At 37.6% G+C, this 26,257-nt stretch overlaps 1 protein-coding gene across 1 annotated transcript in view; it reads left to right on the top strand.

Annotated features, from left to right (window-relative positions):
• The window catches only part of SNX3 (sorting nexin 3), a 49,775-nt gene that overhangs the window by 13,464 nt on the left and 10,054 nt on the right, over positions 1 to 26,257 (top strand). Inside the window, exon 2 of the mRNA XM_047101883.1 lies at positions 24,660 to 24,755. Within this exon, the coding sequence (XP_046957839.1) occupies positions 24,660 to 24,755 (96 nt within the window). The remainder of the gene's footprint in view (positions 1 to 24,659; positions 24,756 to 26,257) is intronic.

Consider the following 26,257-nt stretch of genomic DNA (forward strand, 5'->3'; position numbering starts at 1 on the left):
TGAGTGCCCTTGGGCAATTAACCCCTCTGAACCTGTTTTCCATCCTAAAGATGACAGTGTTAGTATGTTCCTTAGAGTTACATGAGAATTAAATGATATGTGTTATGGACTTTAAACACTGTCTCATTAGGGTGCCTAGGTGGCTGGGTAGGTTGAGCATCCAACTCTTGATTTTGGCTCAGGTAAGATCCCAGGTCAGGCTTTGAGCTGGGTGTGAAGCCTGCTTAAGATTCTCTATCCCCTCCATCTCCCCACCCCCACCCCCCACCTCTTTCCCCAACTCGTGCACTTTCTCTTTCTCTCTCTCTCTCTCAGATAAAAAATAAATAAAAATACTGTCTTATTTAATATTAACTGTTATTATTATTACTATTATTATTACTATTATTATTGAGTTGGCTCTAGCTTTCTATTGCACTATCAGAAAAGAGAAGGGGGTATCTGGCTGGCTCAGTCAATAGAGCATGTGACTCATGATATCGGGGGTTGTTAGTTTGAGCCCCAGGTTAGGGCAGAGTTTACTTTAAAAAAAAAAAAAGTACCGATTTCAGTAAATGGTTTTCTGACATACAGCACCAAATCTGCATTTTCTCCCAAAACTCTTCAGAATCTCTTATATTATTATAGAGTATATTATTTTAAACATGGCAGTGGATAGGGGCACCTGGGTGACTCAGTCGGTTAAGCATCTGACTTTGGCTCAGGTCATGATCTTGTGGTTCGTGGGTTCGAGCCCCGTGTTGGGCTCTGTACTGACAGCTCAGAGCCTGGAGCCTGCTTCGGATTCTGTGTCTCCCTCTTTCTCTGCTCCTCCCCTGTTTATACTCTGTCTCTCTCTCTCTCGCTCAAAAATAAACATTAAAAAAAAAATTTGAAACATGGCAGTGGATGGTAGTGATGGTTGCACAACAATGTTAATGTACTTAATGCTTCAGAATTCTGAGGGGCACCTGGGTGGCTCAGTCGGTTAAGCAGCCGACTTTGGCTCAGGTCATGATCTCGCGGTCCGTGAGTTCAAGCCCCGCGTCGGGCTCTGTGCTGACAGCTCAGAGCCTGGAGCCTGTTTCGGATTCTGTGTCTCCCTCTGACCCTCCCCCGTTCATGCTCTGTCTCTCTCTGTCTCAAAAATAAATAAACGTTAAAAAAAAAAAAATTCTGTATACTTAAAAATGTATATTCTGTAACATAAAATGTGTGTTTTATCATTATAAAAAAACATGGAAACAGAAATAATGGAGGAGGGATAATTGTTTAAGTTTATATGGTAGTCTTTTCTTTCAGATTACCAAAGCAGGGGAGGAAAGCAGTTCTTCATGACCCTTTAACAAGAATCTTGGTCCTTATTCATTTATCTTACCTGTTATTAATTTAGTTATTTTACCTGTTATTAATATAGTCACTCCAGCTTTCTTACGATTTTTGTAGGCAATATTATTTTCCAACCTTTCACTTTTAACCCATTTCTGTTTTTGAATGTTAAATGTGTCTCTTGTAGACAGTTTATAATGGGATCTTAGTTTTTAAAACTTTTTTTTTTAATGTTTATTTCTGAGACAGAGAGAAACAGAGCATGAGAGGGGGAGGGGCAGAGAGAGAGGGAGACACAGAATCTGAAGCAGGCTCCAGGCTCTGAGCTGTCAGCACAGAGCCCAACGCGGGGCTCGAACTCACAAACCGTGAGATCATGACCTGAGCCGAAGTCAGACGCTTAACCAACTGAGCCACCCAGGCGCCCCGGGATCTTAGTTTTTAATCCAGGCTGAAAATATGTTTTTTGATTGAAGTGTTTAATCATTTTATGTTTAGTGAAATTACTGGTGTGATGGGTTTATTTCTGACATTTGATACTTTCTTCTTTTTTTCAGGTTTTTAGTTTAATTCCAGTTAGTTAACATACAACATTTATATTAGTTTCAGGTATGCAGTACTGTGATTCAGCAATCCCATATATCACCTGGTGCTCATCACAAGTGCACTCCTTAATACTTACTTTCTATGTCGCATTTTTGTTTTTCTATTCCTCCTTTATTGCTTTTTTGTTAAATAGATATTTTCTAGGTTTTAATTCCTAAGACCCTTTAAAATTCTTTTTAAAATTATTAGTGTTTGATCTAGGAATTACAGTGACTTAGCTTTTCACAGTGTAATTCAGATTAATGCTAACTTAATTCCAGTAAAATATAGTAACTTTGTTCCAATATACCTCTAGTTCATCCCCTTTCCTTTGTTCTATTATGTCATGTGTATTATATCTTTATATGTTATGGGGGCAACAATACAGGTTTATAATTGTTTCATGCAGTTTTCTTTTTAATCATCTAAGAGAAGAAACGAGAAAAGCACATTTATACATTTACCTGTGTAATTACCTTTACTGCTGCTCTTTATTTCTTCATGTGGACCCAAGTAACATCTGTTATCATTTCTTTTGAGCCTAAAGGGCTTTGTTCAGTATTTCTTGTAAGGCAGATCTACTTAACTTTCAATCCTTGTTCATCTGGGAATGTCTTATTTCATCTTTATTTTTGGAGGATAGTTTTGTTGGATGTATTAGTTTTCTATTACTGCATTAAAAATTATCATAAATGTAGCACCTCAGAATATTACCTTGCCTGTTTCTGTAAGTCAGAAATCTGGGCATGGCTTAGCTGGGCCCTTTGCTCAGATCTTAACAAGGCCTACAGTCAGAGTGTTGTTCAGGATTGTGGTCTCCTGTAAGGCCTGGGATTCCTTCTAGGCTCACATGGTTGTTGGGAGAATTCATTTTCTTGTAGCTGTAGAACTTACAGTGGCCTTCCTCTTCAAGGCCAACAGGAAAAATTTTCTTGATTTCAGGGGAACTGAAACCCTCTTTTAAGGGGCTCACCTGATTAAGTCAGGTGCACCCAAACATTTTTTGATGAACTCAAAGTCAAACTGGTTAGGGACTTTAATTTCATCTACAAAAGCCCTTCACCTTTGCCACAAAATGTAACCTAATCATGGAAGTGACCTCCATCATATTCATAGGCCTCACCTATACACATATGGGAGGTGTATACAGCAGGGGTTCCCATATCACATTTCTAACACTGAATATAGATTTCTTTGTTGTTTTTCTTTTAGCTTTCTGAATTGAATATTCCACTGCTTTTTGGTTTCCATTGTTTAAGGGGAGAAGTCATCTGTTAATCTTACTGTGTGTCTCCCTATATATGATGAGTTGTTCTTCTTTGCCATTTTCAAGATTTTCTGGTTTTTGGCTTTTAACAGTTTGACCATGATGGGTACGTGTGGATCTCTTTATGTTTCTCCTACTTGGAATTCATGGAACTGCACGGATGTGTAGATTAAAGATTTTAGTCACATTTGGGAAGTCTTTGGCCATTCTTTATTGTTTTTTCTCTTACTGTGAGACTCCCATTACATGTGTGTTGGTTCCTATGATGGCGTCTCACAGGTCTTTGAGGCTGTTTGTTCTGTTTTCTTCCTGTTTTTTAGAATGAACAATTTTTATTGATCTGTCATTTACTGATTTCTTTTGTCTGCCAGCTCAAATCTGTTGAGCTCATCCAGTGAATTTTTAATTTTAGTTACTACACTTTTCAACTCCATCAATTCCAATGTGAGTCTTCCTTATAATCTCTTTGTTGAGATGCTCTATTCATTGAATCACTGTCATCATTATTTCCTCGAATTCTATAAGCATAGTTTCTTTTAGTTGTTTGGACATATTTATTGTGTTAGCTGTTTTGAAATCCTTGTCAGCTAAGTCCATGAGCAGGGTAGGGGCAGAGAGGGAGAGAGGGAATCCCAAACAGGCTCCACACTGTCAGCACAGAGCCCAATGCAAGGCTCAGTCCCATGAACCGTGAGATCATGACCTGAGCCCAAATCAGGAGTCAGATGCTCAACCGACTGAGCCACACAGGTGTCCCAAGATAGTTTCTGTTGAAAACAATTCTGTTTTTTCCCTGTATATGGAATACACTTTCCTGTTTCTTGGCATGTTTCATAATATTTTTTTGTTAAGCTGATCATTTTAGATAATAGAGACTCATGAGTTATGTCACCTCTCGCCCCTCTCCAGTTGGGAGAGGGTCTGTTACTGTATCTTTATTTTTTTAAGGACCTGCCTGCATGAAGTCTGGAGTATGCTGTTGCTAATATCTCTGATTTTTTTCCCCACAATTTTTGTTTGTTTTTTAAGCCTGGTTTCCTAGAGGTCACCCTTGGATCAGTATAACCTAATGGTCAGCCAGTGACTTGGTCAGAGGTTGTGCATAAACACCTAGAGCCATGAAAGCTTCTGCCCTTTGACAGTGAATTTGTATGTAGGTTGGGGAATGAATTCGTATGTAGGTTGAGGAATGAATTCAAAGCATAGGCCGTTTACAAGTTCTAACTTTTAGTTTGTGCCAAGTCTTCTCATGTCCATGGCTCTTCTGTATCTGTGAAAGACCTCACAGCCAGAGATCTGTAGATAAGTAGGGTCCTTGCCATCTTTTCTGAGTCTGCATGCAGCTTTGTGCAAGGACACAGCCTTTCAGACCACCAGGGATAAGGGGGAACTTAATTAAGGCCCATCATGGTTGTGCCATTCTTAGGACATCTCTGCTAAGCTTCCATCAAGTCTGCTGATTTGTTTCTTGTCCTAGTCAACCTTGGAATTGTCCAAAGTCAATCTTTGGCTGCTGCAATATTGGCCTTCCCTTTGTTTGCCACCAAGATCCCTATTGTTCTCAACAATATGCCCTGCATCTGGAACTTTTCTGCATTCTTATTTTAATCAAGTCACTCCCCTCTGGCAGTGATGGTGCTGGTTTAACCCCACTGGTAAAACTACCACAGATGGAGCTGTTAAAACAGCACAGACTTCACTGTTCTTACCTGAGGTTCACTATTTTTTCTTGAATAAGTGTTTTTCAATTTGTTACAGGTCTTTAGTCAGTTTTCAGAATCCTGATAGGGTTGTCTTTGACATGTTTGTCTAGGTTTTTTGTTTTTTGTTTTTGTTTTTTCTTTTGAGAGAGAGCAGGGGGGAGAGGGCAGAGAGAGAGAATCCCAAGCAGGATCTGTGCTGTAGCACAGAGCCTTACATAGGGCTCAAACTCACAAACCGTGAGATCATGACCTGAGCTGAAACCCAAGAGTCAGGTGCTTAACCTACTGAGTCACCCAAGTGTCCCTAGGTTTTTTTGTTTTTTGTTTTGTATCTAATGTTTATTTGTTTATTTAGAGAGAGGGGGAGGGAGGGACGGAAGGAGAATCCCAAGCAGGCTGCACGCTGTCATTGCAGAGCCAACGTGGAGCTTGATCTCACAGACCATGAGATCATGACCTGAGCCTAAATCAAGAGTCGGATAGATGCTCAACTGACTGAGCCAGCCAGGCACCCCAACACGTTCATCTAGTTTTTATCACTGATTTTTTGTAGAGGGGGAGGCTTTGCTTATTAGCTTTTTACTCCACCATTCCAGCAGCTCTACCCTTACCTTTTTTTTTTAATTTTTTTTTTTTAACATTTATTTTTGAGAGGCAGAAGGAGACAGAGTATGAGTGGGGCAGGGGAAGAGAGAGAGAGAGAGAGAGACAGACAGACAGACAGACAGAATCCAAAGCAAGCTCCAGGCTCTGAGCTGTCAGCACAGAGCCCAATGTGGGGCTCAAACTCATGAACCATGAGGTCATGACCTGAGCCGAAGTTGGCGCTTAACTGACTGAACCACCCAGGTGACCCTACCCTTACCTTTTTAAAATTTTTTATTAAAAAAATTTTTTTAATGTTTACTTTTTTTTTAATTTTTGAGAGAGAGAGAGAGAGAGAGAGAGAGAGAGAGAGACATGGAGCATGAGTTGGGGAGGGGCAGAGAGAAAAGGAGACACAGAATTCAAAGCAGGCTCCATGTTGTCAGCACAAACCATGAAATCATGACCTGAGCTGAAGTCAGATGCTTAACCAACTGAGCCATCCAGGCACCCCCACCCTTACCTTTTTACATTATACTTTTCTTTGAGATTTCATATTTTTAAGAGATCTTACTAATATTATTATGCTTTTAATGTTAACTTATGTGTGCTCAGAAGCACTTTTTGTGCAGTGTTCAAGTGTTTTTAAAGGCTTCTTGATCAAGTATTACTTAGTTTCTTGCACATAGTAGTTGTTTAGGTACTTATTAGATGCTTAGTGGAGTTTTTAAAGTTTTATTTATTTAACATCTGGTTTGGGTTAGGTACTATAAGTGTGCCTTAAGAGCATGTACTTTGAACTTGAACATGAATTCCCTCTCTCTCTGCCTATTTGTATGCATGTGACCCTAAGCAAATTACCTCACTCCACATTTTGAGTTTCTTCAGCCATAAAATGAGACTTCAGAGGATTAAATGTGACATATGGCATGACATTTGCCCTACACTGGGTAGCCAATAAGTGATAATGTGTGAAGTAATAGTAGTTCCTCTTTAATTATTGAGGTAAATGGCAGTATCTTCATTTTAAAGATGATGCAACTCAGATTTAGAGAAGGAAAGTAACTTGACATGGTCATACTGTTTATGAGTTCCAGAGGAGAACTTGAGCCCAGGTCTGTTTGAGTAATTTATCTGTTTCTTACTGCTTCCAGAAATCAGAAATGGTATCACAAATTTATGATTAGCTCCTACTATGCTAAGTTTAGAAATGTACAAAGGAAACATTGAATGAATATATACACTCACATATATTTGATTGCATTCCCTCCCCCCCCCCATAATGTAGCATGTCAGAAACTTCCACTGAAAGTGGAATAACAATAGTTTAAACCTAAGATACAACCGTACTCACTAGAACCTTGAATATCCTGGTGAGTGGAAAAAGCAGGGACTTTAAACTCTTCATCTACAGAATTGAACATCTAAACTTGAAGTTTTTTCATACATAATGATGTACACATAAAAGTATACCTAGAAAATATTTTTATTAGCTTTGAAAGGTTGTGTATACATGTCTTTTCATAATAATGTACTCCCCAAACTGTGTACTGTCTTACAGAAGCTTGCCCCATGGTATCCTACTATTCTTAATTTCTCTGTCCTTACCCTTACCTGTCCTTGTCTGTATAAAGTCTGCTAAATCAGGGACCATGTCCATGTACTTAGTGTTCATGGTAGATTCTCAATTAATGCCTTTTATTCTGTATTGTTTTTAGCACTCCAGGTAACATTAGTGGCTTATGAGACTTCATAATTAATACTTATAGATGTTATGACTTAAAATGTATCATTTGCCATACTTCCAAGTAGGGTTTGGGAGCTAGAAGTGAAGGATCTGGAATGATTTCCTTTCCTTACAAACTTCACAATTCAGAGGAGACAGCAGGGAAAGGAAAGTATGAGGAGAAAAGAAGCTATACTGGGCCGCCTGGATGGCTCAGTCGGTTATACATCCAACTTTGGGCCAGGTCATGATCTCGCAGTCTGTGAATTCGAGCCCCACGTCAGGCTCTGTGCTGACAGCTCGGAGCCTGGAGCCTGCTTCAGATTCTGTCTCCCTCTCACTCTACCCTTCCCCTGCCATGCTCTGTCTCTCTCTCTCTCTCAAAAATAAATAAGCATTAAAAAAAATTTTTTTTTTTTAAAAGAGGCTAGACCAGGTACTCAGAAATGAACTTAAATTATGAGGGACAAAACCAGAATACCCTGCTCTCCAGCCCCCCACCCCGCTGCCAACACTGAGTATACCTAACAGTTAAAGAGAGTATGCTGACAAGAAAATTTTTTGAATTATACGGACTTAATAATGTATTGAAATCTTTGATGACAAGTTACAACTCCTCTTGTGACCTGTGCTCTTTCCAGTAGTTTATTATGAGGGTTCTTGAGAGAGTTATGTACTGTTTCTAATAAAAGGGTTTTGTGTTAGTGATTTGAGTACCTTCGGGTTATTAGAACAATAATCACTCTTTGTGGGGCTTTATGAAACGAATAAAGTATTGTAATGACACTGCTGTCAGTCTCTACATTTAAAGCATGCCATGTATATAGTATTTAATATCATTGTCTAGTTGCTCTTATTATAGCTAATCACTCTCCCAAGAAGAGAAAGGAGTCTATTAATATAGGTATCACTCATGTCTTAGAGAATTAAGACTCATTAAATATGCTTTTTCATGTTTTCATGTTACAGGTAATATTTCATTCTTTGAAGAAACACCTCAGCTTCTTTCTTTTATAATGTAGGTGGCAAATTATTTCATACTATCTATTCTTAGAAGTTTATCAGGTTAGTGCAGAGAAAGCAATTTAGTCTTAAATTACAACTTTTGTTTTGGGACCTTGCTTTTGTTTAGAGTAGGAAATCTTCAGTTCCATCAACTTCTTAAGTTACAGAGGAACACTTCCTTAACCGAATATTCCATAATCAATTAACTATTTTAGCTTTTCTGGGAACCTCAGCTGCTCAGAACATAGTTAAGAGCTAATAAGGAAGCAAAAAAGTTAGCAGCAAGGAGTTAATTAGGTACCGTATTTTTATAAGTGAAATACTGCCCTCTCAATATGCTTCTTCTTTAGCATAATTCTGCCAAAGTCAGATTACTGATTCAGTTATCTGTTACTGTGTAACAGACAACCCCAAAAGTTGGTGGCTTAAAACAACTAACATTCACTTTATCACATTTCTGCAGTTTGGTTAGGTCTTAGAAGGAACATCTTATCTCTGTTTTCCTTGATATCTGCTGGAGCAGCTTGACTGGGGCTGGAGGATTTATTTCCAAGATGATTCAGTCATATGGCTAGCTGGCAAGTTGGTGCTGGCTACCGACTGGGAGTTCAGCTGGGGCTATTGATCAGGTCCTGAGTTTCCTCCATGTGGATGACTAGACGTTTTTTTTTTTTTTTATGTTTCTTTGTTTTTGAGAGAGAAACAGAGTATGAGTGGGGGAGGGGCAGAGAGAGAGGGAGACACAGAATCCAAAGCAGGCTCCAGCTCTGAGCTGTCAGCACAGAGCCTGATGCAGAACTCGAACCCATGAACCATGAGATCATGACCTGATCCAAAGTTGGACACTTAACCGACTGAGCTACCCAGGCACCCCTGGATAACTAGACTTCTAACAGAATAGTGGTGTCTGGGTTCCAAGAGAGAATGTCTTTATGAACAGATGTTCCAAGAAGACAAGCCCCATTCACAAATACTTGCTAATATACCATTCATCAAAGGCGTTCACATGGCCAAGTCAATATAGGAGATGATACAGAAAGCTACTGGGAGGCATGATTTTTTGCAGGCAACGAAAGTAATAGCCTACTACAGTTATGTACCTCCTCAATCTACAGCATAGTATAACCTCTTTGGAGGATATTTTGAAGCCTTAACATTTACAGCCTTTGGCTCAGTAATTTCACCTTTAGGACTTTGTCCTAAGGAAAGTATATAAACTCCCTGGATCTGTATCAAGGCTTCATCTAGCTCTCATCCATAGCATTTTGCCAAGGGTGAGATAGCTGGTTAATGCAGGAGTTGGGATTAAAACCAGATTGTCTGGTTCCAGAGCTGCATACTTAATTACTGTATTATACCACCTCTTGTATAAGTAATGTATATATAATCATGTTAGTGATACCAATTGAGAAGCTCATAACATAGTTAATAAAAATAGAAGTTGTACACATAAAAGTCTGAAAGGATATATATCAAAATGAAATCTCTACAAAGGAATGTGTATTACTGTTCTAATTTTTTAATTGTATTGGAAAGTTTTTGTTTGTTTATTTTGAGAGAGAGAAAGAAAGAGCGTGTGCATGCAGGGGAGGGGCAGAGGGAGAAGGAGAGACAGCCTGCATATGGGGCTCAATCTCCGGAACTATGAGATTGTGACCTGAGCCAAAATCAACCTGAGCTTAATTGACTGAACCACTAAGGTGCCCCTAATTTTAAGGATACTTTTTATGAGCCTGCTATGCAAACTTAATGTGTTCTTCATATGTATGTGGTGGGTTTTTTTTTTTTAAGATTAAAAAATTTTTATTTATTTTATTTCATTATTTTTTTAGTGTTTGTTTGTTTATTTTGAGAGAGAGGGGAGAGTGAATTCCAAGCAGGCTCTGCACTGTCATCATGAGCCTGATACGGAGCTCAAACCCATGAACCATGAGATCATGTCCTGAGCCAAAACCAAGAGTGGGACATTTAACTGACTGAGCCACCCAGGCACCCCTTATTTTATTTTTTAAGTTTATTTATTTTGAGAAAGAAAGTGCAAGTGGGGGAGGGGCAGAGAAAGAGAGGGAGAGAGAATCCCAAGCAGGCTCTGCACTGTCAGTGCATGGCCCAATGTGGGGCTCAAACCCACCAACGATGAGATTGTGACCTGAGCTGAAGTCAGATACTTAACCAATTGAGCCACCCAGGCGCCCCAAAATTTTTTATTTTTAATCTCTACACCCAATTTGGGACTCAAACTCACAACCCCAAGATCAAGAGTTGTATGCTGCACTGACTGAGCCAGGCAGGCACCTCTTTATTTTATTTCTACTCTACCTCTTTAAATCCTCCCCACCCTCTGATTTCATGCTGTATCTCTTGAGATCTTTTTTTTTTTAAAGGTTTTTTTTTTTAATTGTTTTTTTTTTTTTATTAATGTTTATTTATTTTTGAGACAGAGAGAGACAGAGCATGAATGGGGGAGGGTCAGAGAGAGGGAGACACAGAATCCGAAGCAGACTCCAGGCTCTGAGCTGTCAGCACAGAGCCCGACTCGGGGCTCAAACTCACGGACTGTGAGATCATGACCTGAGCCGAAGTTGGACACTTAACCGACTGAGCCACCCAGGCGCCCCTCTTGAGATCTTTTTTAGATCCCTGTAGTCCATATGTGCCTGATAGTACATAAATAGAAGTTTAGAATACACTTAATGAATAGTTTCTTAACTAATATTCTTTCATTGGTTTCCACATTAAAGTTTTCTTAACAGTGACTTTGCATCCCATTTCCACTTACCCTCCTAAGGATTAGTTCCAAATCACTGTCCTTGAGGAGGTAAAATATTGTTGCCCATAATTGTCCTGGCTAAACTCACTTGGTGGTCTTACAGATTCCTTAGCTCCCCTACCCTGTTTCACAGTTAGTAGGTATAGGACAGTGGTTCTAGAGCAGTGATTCTCGACCCTGGCTGCACCTTAGAATTACCTAAAAATACTGATGTTTAGGTTCCACCTCAAACTAATTTGAATGAAATTCTGTAGGTGGTAGCACTGGGGATGTGTGTGGGGGGGTTGTGTGGGAGTGGGTGGGTGTTTAAAACTCCTGAGACAGTTCTAACCATGAAGCATGTTGGGAAGATACAGAAAATAATTTTGCACTTTTAAAATTGTTCAAAAAAGCTCGTAAGCTATTAATAGGCAGTTTTCTTTCAGGAGAAGCCTATATAAGCTTATGTAAATGTTCATAAACTATTACAAACAAATTTTTCTTTACAGTAGAATTATTACTGCTCGGTTTCCTTAAAGGTTGCTCATTGGAAACCTTGCATGAGCTCATAAAATGAGTCTTGTTGCCGATTCACAAATGAAGACTATGGACGAAGTAGGAAAAGTATATGGAATTACTTGATTTATGCATTAAAACAGTCTAGATAATTTCTTCTCTACTGTTTTGGAAATTATGCCGTAAAGGATACTTCTTTCGTGTTGTGCACCTGAAACTAATATCATATTGTATGTCAACTATACTTCAGTTTTTTTAAAAAAGGATACTGCTTTTAAAATAATGGGAAATTGTATCACTAGAAGGCCATGTCCTTATTTTTTTTATTTTTTTTAAAGAAAGAAACTAAACTAAATACCTTGGCTTAGTGACAATCTACATTTCAAAGGTTCTCTGGACTAAAAGCTTATTCTTCACTTAAATGACTTCTCCCCAGCCATATTTAGAGTTCATCTAGGTTATAAACCATATCTCCAGTTATTCATGCTGTTCCAGATTGGGTAAAACAAGTATCAAAAGTACTGAAGGGCGAGGTAATAGCTTAAGCACTTCTCAGCTTATCCTTTATCTCTAGATGTAGATATTTGGAGAAATGCAGCCGTTTAATGAGAACTCGAGTGAGGCATCCATTTACATCTCTTAGGATTGGTTAAATAGAGTATGGTCTATTGAGTATACTTTTGATGTTGTTGCCAGTCTCTTTTTTTCAAATGTACACGTGACACTATCTGAAGAAATACTAGAAACACCTAGTAAACATTTTTCTAATATCTATTGTTAAGCTATATTCAGGTGATCACATTTTGAGGCTCGGTTTTCTGTTTGGCTACCAGTGATAATCAGGTTACATATAGGATATCTATGAGCTGCTGACTTTAATAGGTCAGCCTATGTAAATGTGTAAGACCCAGCTTTTTGGAGACCAGTGTGACTGTTTCCTCTGCTTACATGTGAAGGGAGCACTTATTTTAGAGCTCTATACTGTGGTTTCAAAAATCTGTTCTTCAGTATATAATGTCTGTTTCGATTCCTGATGATTTTACTCTGTGTGATTAGTAATATCTTCTGGGAAATGGCTGGTTTCTCTTTTATACAAATGGCAGGGTTTTTAACTGTTTATATTTGTGTATAGTTGACACAGTGTTATATTAGTTTTGGGTGTACAGCACAGTGATTTAAAATGTCTACAGGTTGTCCTATGCTCACCACTAAATAGCAGTTTTAGAGTCCAGGCATACAGACATTTCATGACGTTTCATCCTTTTGGAGTTTTGTTTCTAGTATATTATTAGAACAAATAAAAACCAACTAAATAATACTGAATAGTTTTCTTTAAGCCTTTACTCATTCTTTTCAAGTTTTCTAAATATCCCAGGTATCTGATATAATTAGCCCATCACCTTTTCACATGCTCTGCAAAATATATTCTCTTGCAAATGAAAAGGCAAGATAGACAGAAGCTTGAGAATTGCCCTGAATTTCTCCTAAAACAAGTACAGATATCCATGGCTTCGTTTAGACTATAAATCCTCTTCTTAATCTATTTACTAAATCAAATTGTGAACATAATATACTTACAGATCTGTATGTTGACACTATATTTGGCAGAGAGTAGGACTTTCATGAAGTAAGCCAGCCTCCTCATCGTTAAAGTCAGGCAGATAACTTCACCTGAAAGTGTAAATTTCTCCAAGAAGCAGAATGCATTTTGTGCTCTGACGGTTCTGTAAGTTTAAGTTTAGGTGGATAAATTCCAAATGGCACTAAATTTTATTATGAGGGCCAAGTGCAAAAATAAGAAAAAACTTAGTATAAAAAGGAAAAAAGGTAATTTTACATTGGAGAAATCTGGCTGACTTAACCTTCATCAAGTGAGCCAATAATAGGACAAACTGACATCATGTCCCTTCTGATGTGATGATGCACTGAGAAACCTTCGACATTCCTGCCGTTAGGAACATTGCTGCCAGAAATGCAGGACATGAAACTGGTCATGAGGAAACAGACAAACTCAAATGTATAAAGTATCTCAAATATCTGGCCTGCACTGTGTAAAATTGTCAATGTCTTGAGTGACAAAAAAGTCAGGAAGGCTGTTCTAAGTTGAAAGACTAAAGAGATAACAAGACAGAACTTGATTCTTTTTTTTTCCCCCCTAAAATATTTATTCTTTGTATGGTTTCCCAAGTAGTAAAAAAATTATCTGGGCTAGTTTAACTTCTAAACCATCTATTTTGATATACTTTCACATTATTACCCCCAGTTTATATAGGTGAGCAAATTGAAAAACAGGTTAACTTGCCCAAGTCATACAGCTAAATGATAGTGCTGGAATTTGAACCTAGACAGAGCCTGAGCTCTTAACCACAGTTGTAATGTAGAATATTATAAAGTGTATGCTTTCATATTGAATGAATGAATCTCTGAGATTTGAAGGTAAGAATGACAAAGAGTAGGGTTAATGACTTTAATTTTCTTTGACTATAGAAGGAATAGTATGACTGCCTGTCAAAAGTTTTATAAAACAAGGTATTAAAAATAATCTTAAATTTCACTAAAATGTCATTTATTTGAAGCATTGAATGCTTTTCTTTTATATTTTCCCTTTTTCTGTTCTGTATTTCATTTGTTTCCACTTATTATTTCCTTCCTTGTTTTTTATTTAGTTTGTTCTTCTAGTTACCTAAGGTGGAAGTTTATTCATTTGAGATATTTCATCTTTTTTATTTTTTATTTTATTTTATTTTTTAAGGTTTATTTTTGAGACAGAGAGAGACAGAGCATGAATGGGGGAGGGTCAGAGAGAGGGAGACACAGAATCTGAAGTAGGCTCCAGGCTGTCAGCACAGAGCCGACGCGGGGCTGGAACTCAAACTGCGAGATCATGCCCTGAGCCAAAGTTGGTCACCCAATCAACTGAGCCACCCAGGCCCCCCTTGTCTTTTTTAATGTGGACATTTACAGCTGTAAATTCCATCTCAGCACTGTGTAGCTGCTTGTTGTATGATCTTTTGAACCAGTCACACGTGTTATAGTTTCTAAGCTTGTGTATTAATCATCTGGGGAACTTTTTTAAAGGCCTCTTTCCGCTAGAAACTGAAGAGGGGGAAGGCCTCTTTCCCCTAGAAACTGAAGAGGGGGAAGGCCTCTTTCCCCTAGAAACTGAAGAGGGGGAAGGCCTCTTTCCCCTAGAAACTGATATAATGGCTCTGAGGTAGTCCTCAAGACTGGTTGTTTGGTTTGGTTTGGTTTTTAGAGACTACCCAGATTACTACCATTTGAGAACGTATTGAGCTATACGTATACCTCAATGTTGTTTGTTCACTTTTCTCTACTTGTGTTATATTTCCATTTAAGAAATTGTTTTAAGCTGGGCACCTGGGTGGCTCAGTCGGTTAAGCATCTGACTTCAGCTCAGGTCATGATCTCACGGTTCATGAGTTTGAGCCCCGTGTCAGGCTCTGTGCTGACAGCTTAGTGCCTGGAGCCTGCTTCAGATTCTGCGTCTCCCCCTCTCTCTGCTCCTCTCCTGCTCATGGTCTGTGTCTCTCTTTCTCTCAAAAATGAATAAACGTTTAAAAAAAAATTTTTTTTTAAAGAAATTGTTTTAAGCTGCCTACGTAGTTCTGAAGCATAACTGGGTTGAAGAATCACTGATGTCTTTGATTTTGGTAGTAGTGGTAGGATATAGAGTAGAAATTTTGGATTTTTTTTCTCTTTTTAACATTGTGTCCCATTTTTAGATGTGTATTTTAAAGTTCCTTTCAGTGCCAGATGTGAACATTTCTTGTCGTCTCAGCTTTTGCCTCCCTTGATAATACAGGTAATTTATTTTATAGTTTTCCAAAGAAATGTTATTAAGTACTGGTGACAAATTTACTAGTATTTGGGTTATAATGATTAAAAAGGCATATTTTGGAATGGTGAATAAAATAGTTTTTATAGACTTTGTGAATTCCAGGCACCAACCTACTTATTTTCGAGAGGCAAATAAATGTAATTCTTTGCCTTTTAAATGTTAGTTTGGGCCATAGCCCTGACATAGCTTTAAGTGATTGTTGACATTGTGTTTCTTATATAGATCCTATGGGAATAGTTGATGGAAATGTTCGTAGGAGTCTGTGTCTTTCCTTCAGATGTATAGTGACACCTGATTTGTTCAGCTTTCATAATTCCATGAATGTAATTGAGAAGACCAGGCCTATTCAAACTTGCCTTCAGTTCTTACTAATGATACATACTTCCCAAATAGATGAAGACTATGACTTAGTTTATTGTTCTTGCCTGATAGTGGACTTAAGTTTTACTTGTCTCAATCTTGCCTGTCTCTGGTCACTGTTCCTACTAATAAAATACTGTTATTTTATACAAATGGCTGAGTTTGACACTTTTACTTATTAGGTAAAGTAACAGCTAGGCAGTAAATAGTGGCTTCTAGTTTATGCTCAGTGTGAGTTTAGATCACCTTCTAAAATTAGGGAGAAAATATGAATGTCAGGGTTACAGAATACTAAATGTTGCCTTTTAAAAGATTCAGAAGTTTTAGTCATCTTAAGTAAGTTAACCATATTTAAGTCTAATTTACATTTAATTTCAGAATTCATTTTATTTCTCTCGGGGTAAGTCTAAAGCATTTTAAATGAAATCCAAAGTAAAATTTATAAGGAACTTTTGCTATAATTTGCCTCCATAGTTTGGCTTTTGTCCATATTCTACAAGCAGATAAACCCTAGAAATAGCTAGAATCAACTTTTTTATTTTTAAGGTACAGTTGATGTATTATATTAGTTTCAGGTGTACAGCATAATGATTCCATATTTATGTACACTGTGAAGTGATCATAGGAAGCCTAGTTACCATCTCTCACCATACATAGTTAAAAATTTTCTTGTGATGAGAGAACCAGCTTTTCTTCATGCTGCCTCATGCACAACATGTAGCTAATCTGTCCAGTTCTGTGGCTTCAACTTTTGTGGTAACTTCTCTGTCCTATTTTTCTGTGTCAAAGTTATTTTCCTGTTGGGAGATGTTTATTAACTCCTGGTTCTAACAGATACATACTTCCGCCAGATACTCAGGGTACAGTTTAACCTTTTCAGTTTTCCCATGATCTGTGCACTTTAGACTACTCTGCATGTAGTTCACACTGTTTTCACCATTCTCCACAGTCTTCCTATAGTATGGCTTACTCCGTGTGTTAAAAGAAAACTGGCCAAATCAATTGTCAATTCCTTTATTATTATAGGAATATTATTATAATATTATTATATAGTATATATATACTTTACATATTTAATATATATAATATATATTATATATAAAAATACCATTATGATAAAAATGGTATCATACTGTATATACTGTTCTGAAAGTTCTTTTATAAGATTTTATTTTTTTATGTAATCTCTGCCCCCAACATGGGGGTTGAACTCCTGACACTGAGATCCAGAGTCGCATGCTCAAAAAAAAAAAAAAAAAAAAAAAGAGTAGTATACTCTACTGACCGAGCCAGCCAGTCTCCCCTGTTCTGAAACTTATACTTAATATGTCTCAGGCAGGCTTTCCCATCAGTCTGGCTAAATTGTAGTTTGTAAAAGCTGTATAATATTTCATTTTATGTTTGTAACAGTTTTACTAGGTTTTGTTTGTTTTACTGTTACATGAACATGCTTAAGTAAATTTCTATATGCCAATATCTTTTTGTATATGTGGAAATATTTGTAGGATTAATTCCTAGTGGGATTGTTGGCTTAAAACATATATGCATTTAAAAGAGTGATAGATGTCACCAAAATGCCTTTCTTAAAGATTGTACAGTTTTGGGGCGCCTGGGTGGCGCAGTCGGTTAAGCATCCGACTTCAGCCAGGTCACGATCTCGCGGTCCGGGAGTTCGAGCCCCGCGTCGGGCTCTGGGCTGATGGCTCAGAGCCTGGAGCCTGTTTCCGATTCTGTGTCTCCCTCTCTCTCTGCCCCTCCCCCGTTCATGCTCTGTCTCTCTCTGTCCCAAAAATAAATAAACGTTGAAAAAAAAAAATTAAAAAAAAAAAAAAAGATTGTACAGTTTTTACTACCATCAGCAGATTTTTCAAGTGTCTCTGTCTCTCCCCATACCTCCACTAGGTATTAAAATGTAATACCTGGCTGTCTGATGAGTGAAAATGGGATCTTACTGTTTTAACTAGCATTTCTTGTGTGAGTGAAGTTGAACATTATTGCCATGAGTCTTTCTGTGTTCTGCTGGTTTTATTCATCTTTATCCTTTACTGTCTCTAAGTTCTTTACATTTTAATAAAGCTATCCTTTTGTTTTATGTTGCAAATATTTCTTACAGTTTGTTCTTGGTCTTTCCGCTTTGTTTTTGTTTATGGTGTATGTTATTTTTAACCATGTAGATTTAAACTTTTTAACCTCCCTGTTATAGTATAAGCTTCATAAGGGCTGGGGCTCCATCTCAGTCATCTTTATATTCCCCACCTTACCTAGCACTAGCCCTATTATAGATGTTCCCAAACTGTAATTATAGCTTGAATCTTCCTAAACCTGTAGGGAAAAAAGTAATCATCCTAACCCTTCCCTGTTTAAAACACCAAACTGGAACATTTTATGAGTGTTAAATAAGTTGAAAGTGACCAATGAAGTGTTTGTAATTAACAGTGGCTTAAAGAAAACACCTCACTTTTTCATTTTTATTTTGATCAAATTGAGTTGAAAAATAGTGTTGATCAAGAGGAAGTTAACAAGCAAACTTGCCACTCCAAATGTAATGTGTAAATATTAAGAATTACATGATGCAGGGAGCCTGGGTGGCTCAGTTGGGTGTCCGGCTCTTGATTTCAGTTTGGCTCATGATCCCAGAGTCATGGGATCGAGCCCCACGTTGGGCTCCACACCTAGCGTGGAGACTGCTTAAAATTCTCTTTCTCCCTCAGCCCCTCTTCCCTGCCCACTGTGTGCGCTCTCACTCTCTCAAAATAAAAAATTAAATTTAAAATTAAAATTCCCTTAAAAAAAACCAAATTGCATAATGTGACTTGATCAAAACTCTAAAGCAGTTCTCATATAAAGAGAAATCCTACCCAGCTGAGGAAACTGAATAAAAGAATTTTAAAATATATAATCTATCAAACTATTAGCTAATCATAGAAAGGAATGGACTTTTTCTCCATTCTCCCACTCCTCTTCTATTAAAGTGAATCAGATATAGTCATGATTGTGTCAAAAGTTCAAAAGGGAAAATGGAAGGTAAAATGAGCTGAATTGGCACTCTTCCCTCAACATTGTACCTGTAAGCTTGATATGTTGTTTCAGAGATTAACTTTATGGACTTCCGTACCCAGAAGTATGAAAATTCTTAGGGAACTCTTTCACAAGCTTGATCTTAACATATTGAATAAAGAGAGCAGCTAATCCCTTTTGTAAAGTAATTTGAGAGGAGGGAATTCAAAATGTAAAATCTCACCTGCAGAAAACACTCAATTCTATAAAAGCCTTTCTATCTTTAGACACTTACAAAGACTTAATATTTTAATGCGGAAGGGTGAGCTTGGTTAAAAAGCCAATGGGTGAAATTAGAGAGAAATAATCCAGTGCTTTCTTTCTGGGAATTATCATCCTGCTCCCCAGGGGACCTAATTTTATTCCCTGTGGGGAATGAGAATACCCTTCTGTATAGCAAGCCAGCATCTCTAAATATAAGCTTGACTTTAGTATAATAAGAGTCTTGTTAGGTGCAATTTTGCTCTTAGTCATTAATACAATGAACAAATGTTGTGGTTACCTGGGAAAGAAAATTCAAGTGCTTTTAAACCTCCTGTGAGATTTGGTTTCATGCCTGAAACCTATCCAGTGTTCTGCCCAATAGCATCTGTAGAGGATTCCAAGCTATAAGGTATACAACATAGAGAAGCTAATACACTTTGGAAAAAATTGAGAATACTACAAAATGGGTTTAAGGTCCTGAATAAAAAGCTTTTCTTTTGCTGAATGACAATAACTTATCAGTGGCATTAAGCTTAACAGATGATTGAAATTTTCTTTTAAGAGTGAGTTTTACATAATGGATGATGTCCCTATATACAATGTATTTCTTCTGGTGACACTTTATTCTTTTCAACTGTAAAACATTTTGCTGTTCTATAAGTACAGAGACTGAATTAAAGACAAAATGTAATCTAAGAGTATATAGGGTTGTTTTTTTTTTTTTTATTTTGAGACACAGAAAGCACAGAAAGCACACGTGGGGGAGGGGCAGAGAGAGAGAATCCCAAACAGGCTCCACACTGCCAGCAGGGATCCTGGAGCGGGGCTTGAACCCACAAACTGTGAGTTCATGAGCTGAACCAAAGTCAGATGCTTAACCAACTGAGTCAACCAGGTGCCCCCTAAGAGTGTATAGTCTTAAATAGCATATTCAGTATGGTATGGCATTAATTGTTTTAGATCATTTTTGTCCCTTATAAACGTTGTGATATTATATGCATTTTAAGTTCTATTCTTGATAATAAAGTCATGGTGACATACTGCTTCTGCTAATAGTCCTTAATCATAAGCCATTCTAAATTGGGTTTGGTAGTATATTTTCTCTCTTTATAGGATCAGTATAAGATAATAGAAATCTTTCTTGTTACTTTAAGTTTAGAGGTTGTCATAAGTGGTCCTTGCTATCTTGTAAAGAACAGTCTCCATTCCGATATAACCGCAAAGTACTGGGTATTATATTTTCAATTCTTAAACTTGCTGTCAGCCTGTAAAGCTGTGGATCTATGAACCTGATCTAATGTATGTAACTCATAATTTCACACTAGTAGTAAGAGTGCAGACATTGCACTCTTTCCCTACTAGTTTCTGGCATTCTTTTTGAAGACCATTAAGAATAATCTTTTAGGGGCGCCTGGGTGGCGCAGTCGGTTAAGCGTCCGACTTCAGCCAGGTCACGATCTCGCGGTCCGGGAGTTCGAGCCCCGCGTCGGGCTCTGGGCTGATGGCTCAGAGCCTGGAGCCTGTTTCCGATTCTGTGTCTCCCTCTCTCTCTGCCCCTCCCCCGTTCATGCTCTGTCTCTCTCTGTCCCAAAAATAAATAAACGTTGAAAAAAAAAATTAAAAAAAAAAAAGAATAATCTTTTATTAGAGGTCACAACTAACACTGCAGAAATACAAACAATAATAAGGGAATATTATGAGCAGTTATAAGACAATAAATTGGGCAATCTGGAAGAAATGGACAAATTCCTAGAAACATATAAACTACCCACACTGAAACAGGAAGAAATAGAAAACTTGAACAGACCCATAACCAGTAAAGAAATCGAATTAGTAATCAAAAATCTCCCAAAACACAAGAGTCCAGGGCTAGATAGCTTTCCAGGGGAATTCTACCAAACATTTAAAGAAGAGTTGACACCTATTCTATTGAAGCTGTTCCAAAAAATAGAAATGGAAGGAAAACTTCCAGTCTCATTCTATGGGGCCAGCATTACCTTGATTCCAAAACCAAAGACCCCACTGAAAAGGAGAACTATAGACCAACTTCCCTGATGAACATGGATGCAAAAATTCACAAGATACTAGCCAACCAGATCCAACAATACATTAAAAGAATTATTTACCATGATCAAGTGGGATTTATGCCTGGGATGCAGGGCTGGTTCAATATTGACAAATCAATAAATGTGATACATCACATTAATAAAAGAAAAGACAGTGGGTGTCTGGTTGCTCAGTCAGTTAAGTGTCCGACTTCAGCTCAGGTCATGCATGATCTCACTGCTCACAATTTTGAGCCCTGCATTGGGCTCTGTGCTGACAGCTCAGAACCTGGAGCCTGGTTTGGATTCTGTGTCTGCCTCTCTGTCTCTCTCTCTCTGCCCCTCCCCTGCTTGCGCTCTGTCTCTGTCTCTCAAAAATAAAAACAACATTAAAAAAATGAACAAAACAAAGGACAAGAACCACATGATCCTCTCAATAGATGTAGAGAAAGCATTTGACAAAATACAGAATCCTTTCTTGATAAAAGCCCTAAAGAAAGTAGGGATAGAAGGATCATACCTCAAGACCATAAAAGCCATATACAAAAGACCCACTGTTAATGTCATCCTCAATGGGGAAAAACTGAGAGCTTTCCCCCTAAGATCAGGAACGGGGCAGAGATGTCCACTCTTCACCACTGTTATTCAACATAGTACTGGAAGTCCAGCCTCAGCAATCAGATAACACAAATAAAAGTCATCCATATCGGCAAGGAGGGTGTCAAACTTTCACTCTTTGTTGATGACATGATACTCTATATGGAAAACCCAAAAAATTTCACCAAAAACTGCTAGAACTGATCCATGAATTTAGCAAAGTCACAGGATATAAAAGCGCACAGAAATCAGTTGCATTTCTATATGCCAATAATGAAGCAGCAGAAAGAGAAATCAAGGAATTGATCCCATTTACAGTTGCACCAAAAATCATAAAATACCTAGGAATAAACCTAATCAAAGAGGTGAAAAATCTATACACTGGAAAACTACAGAAAGCTTATGAAAAAATTGAAGACATAAAAAAATGGAAAAATATTCCATGTTCATGGACTGGAGGAACAAATACTGTTCAAGTGTCAGTGCTACCCAAAGCAATCTACATATTCAGTACGATCCCTATCAAAATAACACCAGCATTCTTCACAGAGCTAGAACAAACAATCCTAAAATTTGTATGAAACCAGAAAAGACCTCAAATAATCAAAGCAATACCGAGAAAGAAAACCAAAGCTGGAGGCTTCATAATTCTGGACTTGAAGCTGTATTACAAAACTGCGATCCTCAAGACATTATGGTACTTGCACAAAAACAGACCCTTAGATCAGTGGGACAGAATAGAGAATCCAGAAATGGACCTGCAAACGTATGGCCAATGAATTTTTGACAAAGCAGGAAAGAATATCCAATGGAATAAAGAGTCTCTTTAGCAAATGGTGTTGGGGAAAGTGAACAGCGACATGCAGAAGAATGAATCTGGACCACTTTCTTACAGCATACACAAAAATAAATTCAAAATGGATGAAAGACTTAAACGTAAGACAGGAAGTCATCAAAATCCTGGAGGAGAAAGCAGGCAAATACCTCTGACCTCAGCCACAGCAACTTCTTACTCAACATGTCTCCAGAGGCAAGGGAAAAAAACAAAGCAAAAATGAACTGTTGGGACCTCGTCAAGATACAAACTTCTGCATGGCAAAGGAAACAATCAGCAAAACTAAAAGGCAACCTACAGAATGGGAGAAAATATTTGCAAATGACATATCACATTAAGGGTTAGTATCCAAAATCTGTAAAAAAAAACTTATCAAACTCAAACCCAAAATCCAATCCAGTGAAAAATGGGCAGAAGACATGAATAGACACTTTCCCAAAGAAGACATCCAGATGGCTAACAGACACATGAAAAAAATGGTCAACATCATTCGTCATCAGGGAAATACAAATGAAAACCACAATGAGAGACCACTTCACACCTGACAGAATGGCTAACATTAACAACTCAGGCAACAATAGATATTGGCAAAGATGTGGAAAAAGAGGAACATTTTTGCACTGTTGGTGGGAATGCAAACTGGTGCAGTCACTCTGGAAAACAGTATGGAGGTTCCTCAAAAAATTAGAACTACCCTATGACCCAGCAATTGCACTACTAGGTATTTATCCAAAGGATACAGGTATGTTGTTTTCAAGGGGCACATGCACCCCAATGTTTATATCAGTGCTATCGATAACGGCCAATGTATGGAAAGAGCCCAAATATCCATCAACAGATGAATAGATAAAGAAGATGTGGTATATATAAACACAATGGAGTATTACTTGGCCATCAAAAAGAATGACGTCTTGAGGCACCTAGTAGCTCAGTTGGCTAAGCATCCAACTTCAGTTCACGTCAGGATCTCACGGTTCATGGGTTTGGGCCCCACATTGGGCTCTGCACTGACAACTTGGAACCTGGAGCCTGCTTCAGATTCTCTCTGTCTCTTTCTTTATCAGAAATAAACATTAAAAAAAAAAATTAGTCTTGCCATTTGCAATAACATGGATGGAACTAGAGTGTATTATGTTAAGTGAAATTAGAGAAAGACAAATATATGACTTCACTCATGTAGAATTTAAGACACAAAACAGATGAACATAAGGGAAGGGAAGCAAAAATAATATAAAAACAGGGAGGGGGATAAAACATAAGAGACTCTTAAATATAGAGAACAAACAGAAGGTTGCTGGAGGGATTATGGGTGGAGGGATGGGCTAAATGGGCAAGGAGTATTAAGGAGGATACTTGTTGGGATGATAACTGGGTGTTACATGTAGGGGATGAATCACTGGATTCTACTCCTGAAATCATTATTGCACTATATGCTAACTGGGATGTAAATTTTTATATATATATATGTGTGTATATATATATATATATACATATATATACACATGTATGTATGTGTATATATATGTATATATACGTATGTGTGTATATATATGTAAATTCATATATATAATTATATATAATAAAGAATAATCCTTTATTTCTTTTATTGTGAAGCATCTAATCTAGTCATAATAACAAAATATTTTTTATTCCATTTCAAAGTAGTTAAGGTCTCTTTCCCCTGTGAGCATTGTATAGTAAGGTACTATCTAAACCAGCTCACAGCAGTCGGAGCTAGCTTTATTCTCACTCCTGTTCAGTTGACATTTGTACAGCTCACTGAAATAGAAAAAAAAATGGACTATATTTATGTAGCTGACCTCAGGCAGAATGATATCCTAAAGCATATGTACAGACATGCATTTTAAAGGTTGTACTCTAGGGGTGCCAGGGTGGCTTAGTTGGTTTGAGTGTCCCACTCTTGATTTCAGCTCAAGTCATGATTCCAGGGTCGTGGGATCAAGCCCCATATCGGGCTCCGTGCTGAGTGCTTGGAACCTGCTTGAGATTCTCTTTCCCTCTCTCTAAAAATTAAAAATAAATAAATTGTACTGTAGTGTAAATGATACACGTTTTTAACATTTAGTGAAGTTTTATTTTGTTAGAGGTAAAAATGTCATCTTGATAACTTCATGATTTTCTTAAGATAACCAGGCTTGCCATATTATCAATTTGACAAACAGATCCCCCAGCCTCCTTATTTTGAAGTCCCTGTCCCATGCTTCAACTTAGGAATGATTTTTTTTTTTAAATTTCAGACAAATCTGCCTATTTTCAAGCTGAAGGAATCTACTGTTAGAAGAAGATACAGTGACTTTGAGTGGCTGCGAAGTGAATTAGAAAGAGAGAGCAAGGTAAGAATTATCTGTAATAGGACTTTAAAGCAAAACACTCTGACTTTTAATGTTTAAGAACCTTTCAGAAAACTTACCTAGAATGAAGGAGGTAAAAGCATATATGATTTCTTCATTTCAAGGAGTTCTATTTTATCTTATGGGAGATAGAGGAAGTCTAATTTTTGCTCAGAACTCTTTCTTGTTTACTTAAAGGCCCAGTTGAGGTCTTTACTAAGTCATAGTTGAGTAACACTTACTTCTTAGAATTTTTTGCTATTACTTCCTTCCTTTCCCTCATCTTCCTATTCAGTCTTGCCCTCCCACACACTCCTTGCCAAGTTTGTCTTCCTTAATACATCTCATGTATCAGTGGATTTCCAGGGTTTTTTTACTGACTCATAATAAATATTTTATTTCATCATCACACATGTATATATAACAAAAATTTTCAAAAACCAGTACTTACCTTACTCTGTGATATGTCCTTTCTTCAGCTTAGCTTTTTAAATGATGGTCATGGTCTCATAGGTTGCTACATGCGGTTTTTTTTCAAGTTTATTTATTTATTTTGAGAGAGAGCAGGGGAGGGACAGAAAGAGAAGGAGAGAGAGAATCCTAAACAGGCTCTGCACTGTCACCGATGCAGGGCTCAAACTTATGAACTGTCAAATCATGACCTGAACTGAAATCAAGAGTCAGACGCTTAACTGACTGAGCCACTCAGGCGCCCAACTACATGCAATTTTAAAACTGTTATATACCTTGATAAGAATCATCTCCTCTTAAAAGAAAATTTGGTGACTCTTTGGCTGCAAAAAAAATCAGCAAGGCAAGGTCTCCTATTAGTCCCTTATTTCAGCCCTATGTCAGAAGAACATCAACAACATAGAGTTCTGGAAGGGCATGGTGTGCTCAGAATGATGAAAAGTTACTTTGTGACTAGAGTATAATAGGAAACAAGTTGATATGGTAGGAGCCCTGAAGTAGGGTCGCTTCTACTCATTTCTCAAGTGTGATAGGTTGAAGCGGAAGCAAAACTTCCTTAACCAGACCTGTGGCTGGATAGAGAACAATATACACAAATCATAGCATTCCATCAAAATTTAAAGGAAAAACAACTTTACTCAACAGACTATCAAAGTATAGGGGCACCTGGGTGGCTCGGTCGGTTGTCTGACTCTTAATTTCGGCTCAGGTCATGATCTCACAATTCATGGCTTTGAGCCCTGCATGGGGGCTCTGCGCTGACAGTGCGGAGCCTGCTTGGAATTCTCTCTCTCCACCTCCCCTGCTCATTCTTGCTCTCTCTCTTTCAAAATAAATAAATAAAATTAAAAAAAAAAAAGACTATCAAAGTATAAAATGTTTATAAGTAAAAAAGAAATGTAAGACCATGTAAAGAAAATTTCAAAACTTAGAAATACTACATTCTTGTTTTGGAATATTCACTTTTTTTTTTAACTTGTTTTATTTTTTATTTTTTTAACTTTACATCCAAATTAGCATATAGTGCAACAATG

This window comes from Lynx rufus, unplaced genomic scaffold (assembly GCF_022079265.1).
Source record: "Lynx rufus isolate CCGP_SWC_20201006 ecotype Redwood Valley unplaced genomic scaffold, mLynRuf1.p SCAF_6, whole genome shotgun sequence".
Classification (NCBI taxonomy): Eukaryota; Metazoa; Chordata; class Mammalia; order Carnivora; family Felidae; genus Lynx; species Lynx rufus.